Here is a 9,002-nt window from a genome sequence, read left to right as displayed (position 1 = left end):
TGACTCCGGGCTCGGCGTTGCCCGTGAGTAAGGAATCGCGAGTTTTGACCCCCAGCGCTTTTCCAAATTCTGTGACATCTAGCAAGAGAGAAAAAAGGTGAGGGCGAGACAGACAAGAAAATTAATAGCAAAAATCAAGATAGTCTGAGCTCGAATGCTCGAGACTATGGAACGAGCTCGGTCATAAGAGCGAGATTAGGCTCGGAGTGTGTATTCCACATAAAGAGGAAAATTGGATTTATTTTTTAGAATCCCTAATTTTCAGGGAAAAAAGTTGGCAGATACCCAAAAAGTGAATTTTTTGGGAAACGTACAACTTGAAACCCCTAATCTTGTACCTAGTTTCTTGTTCTACACGATACGATAGTTAGAAATCAAGATAACCCAATGAAATGCAAAAATCTAGGTTGAAAAATCTTAATAGAAGAGCCTAAAAACTACACGGTATTGATTGAAGCATTCTAGTATAAGACTGGTAAATGTGCCTAAATGCTACTGCAACAAAAAACATGCATGGAAGATCAGACTGGGAGATGGATAGATAATCAGGAGGGGGTTGTTGCTGCATTTCTGAACTTTTATCAGTCTCTTTTGGGAACTTATTTTCCTAATAGATCTAGAATTCATAAGCGGCTGGTGCAAGAAGGGCCTTTGGTTTCTCAATCCCAGGCAGATTGGTTGGTGCGAGATTATTCTCAAGAAGAGGTGAAAGATGCTTTCTACTCTATCCCTGATGATAAAGCTTCGGGGCCGGACGGATACAGGGGCTGGTTTGACAGAAGCTATTTTATCATTCTTGAACTCTGGAAGATTGTTGAAGCAGATAAATGCTACTACTGTGACTTTGATTCTGAAAGTGGTTTGTCCTAAATCCGTGAGTGGTTATAGACCAACAGCTTGCTACAATGTGGTTTATAAAATTGCAGCTAAAATGATTTGTAAGAGGTTAAGAGAGGTTCTTCCTGACATCATTTCAGAAAATCAAAGTGGTTTTGTTAAAGGTCGTCGCATTGCTCATAATATTATGCTTTGTCAAGACATGGTTCGGGGCTATGACAGAAGAAATGCAAAATCTGCTTGTTTGTTCAAAATCGATCTCCAAAAAGCATATGATTCTCTAGACTGGGATTTTCTTAGAGAAATGCTTGAAGCTTTAAAGTTTCCTCAGAAATTTGTTGATCTTATTATGGATTGTGTTGCCACTCCTCGATTTTATTTTTTCATTAATGACGCTCTTCATGGATACATTCAAGCTCATAGAGGTTTACGTCAAGGTGACCCTATTTCACCTCTCCTTTTTGTGATTGGCATGGAGTACTTGTCTAGAATCTTGTCCAAGGTGGCTAAGGAGGCTGACTTTAAGTTTCACCCTAGATGCAAGAGTATACAACTCACTCATCTTTGTTTTGCGGATGACCTCCTTTTGTTCTGTAAAGGAGATTACAAAGCAGCCACCTTGTTGCTAAGGGGTTTTAAGCTATTTTCTAATACGTCTGGGCTCCAAGCGAATATCAGTAAATCTTCGGTTTATAGGCCAGGTATGGATACTAACTCTATTGATAGGCTTGTGGATTTATCTGGTTTTCCGAAATGTAGTTTGCCTTTTAAGTATCTTGGTATGACAATATGTGCCAAAAGAATATCTAAATCTGATTGTGTTTGTTTGGTGGAGAAGATGGTTAGTAGGATTCGGGTTTGGAGTAGTAGAAATCTTTCTTATGCGGGTAGAATTGTCTTAATTAATTCAGTTCTCCTTACTATTAATTCCTACTGGTCTCAATTGGTAATCTTACCAAAATCAGTTTTGCACAGTATTGTCCAAGTGTGTAGAGCATTTCTTTGGAAAGGTGTTGACAGGATTAGTGGCCCGGGCTATGTTTCTTGGTATGATGTTTGTTGCTCTAAATCAGAGGGTGGTTTGGGTTTTAAAGACATTGAGTTATGGAATTTTTGTGCCATGGGTAAACATGTTTGGGACATTGCTTCTAAGAAGGACAATTTATGGGTGAAGTGGGTAAACTCTATCTATATCAAGCAAGGTGTTTGGTGGGATCATGAAGCTCCTATTGATGCTAGCTGGTATTGGAAGAGGATAGTGCAAGTGAAAAATAAACTTAAAGCTGTGTACTCATTCAATGAATTTCAGAGTTTCAATTTTACTATAGCAGGGCTGGTTTCTAAATTGCATTTGATTGCTGGCAGATGGAAGTTTAATATGATTTGGGATAGATTTTCTATTCCTAAACATAGATTTATCATTTGGCTTGCTCTTCTTGAAAGATTACCAACACTTGACAGGATTCAGAGATTCAAATCGCTTCAGAGTATAAATTGTGTGCTGTGTGGGAATTTTGCTAAATGCCATGCTCATTTGTTTTTCTCCTGTAGTGTGAGTGCAAAAATTCTGGTTGAAATTCTTCAGTGGAGTGATCTTCCTTACCATGGTCATGACCTCAAGAACCTTTTGAAGTGGATTGGAAAAAAGAAGCTCTCGCAAGGCAGAAGGAAGATAGTTTACAATATTGTTTCAACTGTGGTCTACTTCATTTGGCACAGTAGGAATAGTATGGTTTGGGACCAAAAGTTTGTCTCTATTGATGTTATTGTTAGAAATATAATTCATTGTGTGAGTAAGAGACTTCAGAATATGAGTTTAAGTAAGCTCAATAGGGTAGATCTTATATGGGTGGATACTCTGTTAAGAGTTTGTAATTAATTTGTAGGTTGTTTTAATTTCTTTGTAATTGTTGAGTTAGAATACAAATCTTTCTGATTTACCAAAAAAAAAACATGCATGGAAAAACAAAGCATATACACGAACATAAGGATAAAAAATAAACACTTACATAATGAAGATGGTGGAAACAGAGAAGTGGACGACTGGAGGAGTGGTTGCAAGAATGATCTCACGAAGTCAAAAAGGCCAAGGTTGTTTTGTCTTCTTGGTTTAGAAAACATGCAAAGAGGAAAAAAAAGATTTTTTCGGCTCTGGTTTTTTCTCTCTCTGAAACTTGAAACGTAAAAATGAAGAGGAAGGGGATGACACAGTATATATGCATCCCAAGAGAAGGTCAAGGGTCGAGCTAATTTGGGCCTTTAGCTGGATTTGGTATTTGATCCAATGGTGAGGTGCGAATGTAGCAATGGCAGCAAAAGCTGAAACGTGAAAGGACGTGGTGTGTTGAAAACATACTCAAGTACTCTGATCTTCCAATACCCACCTGACGCATGTCTACACTTGAGTACAAAGGATGGCATAGTTTCCAAGGAGGGCAGTTCAAAAGTTTCCTTCTCATGGGATTCGAACTGATACTTTTGAGGGGGCAAAATGTTACACCCAGATTTCGAGATAAGGAGTCATGACCCCGAAAGTTGGGCTCGTCAGGTGTGAGCTCGAAGTATGCATGGTCATCATATGATCTTTCAGTCAGACCGCTCCGCTGTAATTACCAACCTCGAAAGCTCGAGGGTGTGTAGCCTCAGATATGCTCTGAGCTCGTAATGACATGACATTTGAATATATTTTTCACCAATTGCCATCAGGCGGGACAGCTCAAGCTCGGGAAATACAAGCTCGGATGTAGTAGCTTCGTCGGCATCTATTTGTCCCGAGTATAGCACGAAGTTGGGTGGCAAGCTCGTAATTAACTCATGATCTTAACTGACTCAATGATAATTGTCGATCTTGAAGATTTGATGATTCATCTTAAATAACCCATTACGTGTGAACGTGTTTATTGTTATGCAATCCCCTAATTTAAGGGATACCATTTAATCTGTTATCCGTTCCCGATCTTCATGGGAGGTTTCTATGTATGTAGGAGATAATGCATTTAATATCATTATTTCAACTGATATTCAGAATATCTTCCCGAAATATGTGGGAATGAATTCTGAAACCTTCTCTATAAATAGAGAAAGAATGACCACTTGTAAAGGATGAATTTCTAATTTCTAAAGGAGAAGCTCTAGGCAATTCATCTTTGAAAGAATTTCCAGAAAACTCCAAGTCTTAATAACTTAGACTCGTGGACTAGGCAGAATTAACTGCTAAACCACGTAAAAATTCTCTTGTTTCTCTTCATAATTCATTCGCTTCATTGTTTAACTATTTAATTGCTCTACGATTTAAGTTGACGAAAAATGGCGTCAACAATTTATTTAATGCATAATCTAAGTTTTTATCTTCAAATATACGATGTTATCCTCCTTTCTCTCCGACTATAGGAGCTCTCTTCAAATCCAAATTAGGACAAAGACCATTCAGGACTATCCACCGTTCTCTCGACTGCGGCTATAGCACCGAAGCTGATGCCATTTTCGTCATTGCCCACTATTCTCAACAAGCTTAGCAAGATTCTGTTTTTACACAATACTAAGGAGCCTAGCACTGATGCATGATACTAAGGGCCTCCTTCACTTCACTTTCTCAGTCAATATTGTTGTGAGCTTTTCATCTTTTTCAAATTTCAACTTTTATTTTCTTTCAGGGTGCCATAGTGTAACGACCCACTAATCTAGACTACTTGGACCATTAACGAATCTATACATAAAACTTACATTTTTGCGGAAATACCATAACTTATTATAAACTTGTAGAAACAAAGGTTACTTTCATAAAATAGGTAGGATATGGGTACCCATTGTCTTTAAAACAAAAATAACTTAAAAACTAAAAAGAGTTACATAAAAAAAAAATGCGGAAATACATTTAAAACCATAAAAACATAAACAAGACTACATCCTCGAATCGAATAACGCTCGGCCCCTTGACTCCATTCACCATCGATACACATCCTCTAAGCGTCACGAATCTTTCCGCCTCTAAAGCTTATTTTCCTGCACAAATAAACAGAAAGGAATGAGCCTAATGCCCAGCAAGGAAAAATCTAACACATAGTCATAAACATAAACATAATTTCATAATAACGTAAAAACATATCATAACACATAATACACTTATTATAATGGCCATTATTACTTGGGGTCCCATAGACTAAACAAGCATATGCCCATGGGGTTAATGGGGTCCTACTAGCTAAGTAGGTCATATGCCCATAACCCATTTGGGGTCTTGTTAGTCATATGGGTCATATGCCCAAGCCTACATACACATATACATATCATAACACTTTTAATAACATAAACATATAGATAACATAAGCACATAACATATTAATTCTAGCCTATTTTCCTTACCAAAGTTACCGGGATTATGGACTGAGTTGGGACTTTTGGAGCACTCCTAAAACCATAAGAAAGAGTGAGTCTAAAGAAAGGAGATGAAATGAAAGAGATGGAAAGACTAAACCATAAAAACATACTTACCAACTTATATGCTTAAGAGCTTGGATTCCCTAACCAAAATAAGAATAAGGTTAGGGGACTGAGTAGAAGGTTTTGAGAAAGAAAATAACATAAAAATACAGAAAAGAACTAGAGTTTTGGTTTTACCTCAAAGATTGTAAGATCAATCTAACATCCACCGAAATACTATAGCACTCACTTCCCAAAGTGTTTGATAAGCTTATGATGTTTAAGCTTATAGTTTTTCCCCAACCAAGTGTTTACACTCTCACACTCACTTAACACTAGCAGCTTCTGAACTTAGAGCAAATGGTGAATAATGGCTGGGTACTAGGTCCTATTTATAGAGTTTGGGAATGAAAATATCTTGATTTTACTTGAATAAAAATAATGGCTTTTTAGGTGAAAATCATTTGAATAATCGTTCAGCAGAGGCTGAAGACTCGTTCACAAGATGCTGGACTGTTGAAGGAGTTTGAATGGCTGAAAGGAAATGAATTCAAAAGAGTTTGAATCCATGCTGAAGGAGGCGATATATCGCCCCCTGTAGGCGATATATCGCCTGGGCCAGTATGCCCGAGGCGACCGTGCATCGTTTCGTGTTTTCCGTATTTACGTGCTGCGACATATCGCCCCCTATAGCTGCGATATATCGGCACACGCTGAATATTTAAACACGAAATTACACATTTTTAGCTAAGTTTGAATGGAGTAAACAGCCTTGACTAAGCCCTCAACGTACTCAAAGCTGCTGACTGACCCTATAACATTCAAACTTTACCCTTATTTAATTTAATCCTCCAAAATACTTAATCCTTAATTACCATTCATAACATGTGCTTAAAATCCTATTGGTTGATGTCTAAACCTTATAATATAATAAATATAATCCTTAATATCAGTCACATTAATCAAACCTTAGGTTATACTTAATATTCTTAAACTATAGGTTAAACTTAGAAAATCTATAAGTACTACTATGAGTGTCCAAATAATTCCCGGTCTGAACCAAAAATCCATAGTAACAAAGATAATGCTATAAATACTATCATACTATTATCTATCTTAGCTAAGTAAAGTTCTTGGACTCTACACATAGTTTTTCATTTTGGGTATCTAGTCATCCTTTTTTTTTAATCTACAATATGTTGCTGTTAAGTTGCTCACAGCTTTGCAAACATCTCTATTATACAATTGATTTTATCTTTTTTTAAGTCTCTGACAGTATATGAAGATTTGGATGTGTATTCTATTATGCTTAACTAAGTTTAACTATTGATACGACATATTCATTAGTTTTTTTTTCCTTAAAAAGAAATTTTCAATGGTTTGGATTATATATGAAACTTGTTTTGGATTATAAAAGGATCCCACAACATTTTTAAAGCACGTGTCTCTATATTATCTATAAAATTAATATATGAGTTTTTCAAGTTGTCATGAGTTGCATTGGGTTACTTTAGGTTAGATAGGATTGCATCGAACTTGCATTCGAGGTTATATGAGGTTGCATGGTTTGCATTTGAAGTTGCAGTAGGTTGCTTGTATCTAAGGTTTTTATGGGTTGCATGAGGATGAAATTTTCATATGATTTTGTAATGTTGTTTTTGGTTGCATAGCGTTGCACTGGGCTTGCGTTTAAGGTTGCATGGGCTTGTATCTGAGGTTGCAGCGGGTTCCATTGAGCTTGAATTTGAGGTTGCAGTGAGTTGCATAAAGATGAAATTTGCAATTAATTTCTTAAAATTTGATATAGGTTGCATGGAGTTGCAATTGAGGTCGTAATGAGTTGCCTAAGGATGTAATTAGCATATGTGTTTTTTTAAGTTGTCATGAGCTGCATTGAGTTGCATGTGATTTCATATGAATTCTTGAATTGGGAATACTGGGTTATATAGGATTGCATTGTGGTTGCATGGGCTTGTTGAAATGTATGCAACCACTATACAACATCTGCAGAACCTATGAAACTTGAGGTGTAACATTTGAAACATCAGGTGCAATGTCTTTGGAAATTTGTAAATGGGGTTGCATTGACTAGCATTTAAGGTTGCATTTGGGTTGCATGGGCTTGCATGTGTTGCAATGTGGTTCTTTAGGTTGCATGAGATTGCAGTAGGTTTGCATAAGAATGAAATTAAAGTGTAGTTTTTATGTCACCATGTGTTGCATAGGGTTGTAGTGAGTTGCATAAGCTTGTGTTTGAGGTTGCAGTGAGTTTCATTAGGCTGACATGTAAGGTTGTAATGAGTTGGATTTGAAATATCATTTGAGTTGCTCTAGATTGCATTTGAAATTGCAGAGTGTGTTGCATTTGAAATTGCATGGGGTTGCATGTGTTGCTTTATAGGTTGTATGGGTTACAATGAGTGACATTTGAGATTGTGGTGGGCTTCATTGTATTACATGATCCCTTACATTGGAGATTGCAATGGATTGTTTTAGATTGCAATAGATTACATTGGGCTTGCATCTGAGGTTGGAGTGAATTACATGAGTAACATAAGGATGAAATTTGCAAATGAGTATTTTAAAATTGCTTTAGCTAACATTTGAGATTGCAGTGAATTGCATAAGTGTCATAAGAATGAAATTTGCAAATTAGTCACTACAAAAAAAAAAATGGAAGTTACTTTTTAAAGTTTCTACGATACCAAATGAATAAATATCTCTAATTATCATATCTTTATTATTATTCTAATACCTAATTGCATGGCAATATTGAGATATTACAACTAATTAATACTCATTTCTTACAAAAGTACAAACCATAAATAATATATGTATCTCTTTCGTTATATATAACAAATCCTTATGTTCAATACTTATTAAGATGTAAACTTTGTGGACTTTATTATAATTGGCATAAAAAATTTGAGAGATTTTAATGTTATCCAATTCATTATAATACAAATTCTTCTCTTTTGCTTTGTTTTAATACTATTATGATTATTATTATATTAATTTATATATAATTTTACTAAGATAAAAACAACCACTCAAATTTGATGACTTATCTCTTTAAGCTTAATTAATTTAGTATAACAACTACACTTTTTGTCTTTAGTTCACTTGAGTTTGTGTCTATCTTGAAAGAATATTAAATAAACATGTAAAAGTTAAGATAACAACATAATAGTGTTGACGCCGTTTTTTGTCAACAGTGAAAGAAGAGCACGTAAACAATAAACAGTAATGGCCAATAAAAATACGATAATACAAAACACGATTTTTTACGTGGTTCAGCAGTTAAATCTGCCTAGTCCACGAGTCTTTGTTATTAAACTCAAGATGTTCTCTGAAAATTCTTCAAAGATGAATTCTTCAGAGTTTTCCCTCAAGATCACCAAAATTCGGTTATTTACAATGGTGCATATCTTCTCTATTTATAGAGAAGATTTCTGAATACTATCCCACACATTTTGGGTAGTTACTCTTTTTATGCAAATAAATTAAATGGCCTTTAATGCCTGTAATTCGATATAAAAGGAAACGTCCCCTGAAGACCAGGGGGCGTATAACTGATCAAATAATACCCCATGATTGTAGGGGATTTACAGTAATAAATGTAGAACATGTCTCTTATAGACAATTCATTAGGATATTCAAGGTTATTATCCTATATCACCAAGGTCCTATTCTCCCAGGTCTCCTATGGACTTTTCGAGCTAACAACATCTCCCGAGGTCACATGA

General features: G+C 35.8%; 1 protein-coding gene across 1 annotated transcript; it reads left to right on the top strand.

Annotated features, from left to right (window-relative positions):
• Window positions 1–513: 513 nt before the first annotated feature.
• On the top strand, window positions 514–7,863 carry LOC133786043 (uncharacterized). The gene is made up of 6 exons (XM_062225258.1): window positions 514–859; window positions 927–2,708; window positions 2,856–2,928; window positions 6,771–6,821; window positions 6,927–7,011; window positions 7,753–7,863. Exons 1-6 carry the CDS (start codon window positions 514–516, stop codon window positions 7,861–7,863), a joined length of 2,448 nt encoding a protein of 815 aa, XP_062081242.1.
• The last annotated feature ends 1,139 nt before the right edge of the window (window positions 7,864–9,002 follow it).

Source organism: Humulus lupulus, chromosome 6 (assembly GCF_963169125.1).
Source record: "Humulus lupulus chromosome 6, drHumLupu1.1, whole genome shotgun sequence".
In the NCBI taxonomy this organism is placed as follows: domain Eukaryota; kingdom Viridiplantae; phylum Streptophyta; class Magnoliopsida; order Rosales; family Cannabaceae; genus Humulus; species Humulus lupulus.
This window is presented reverse-complemented; position numbering and strand designations above follow the sequence as displayed.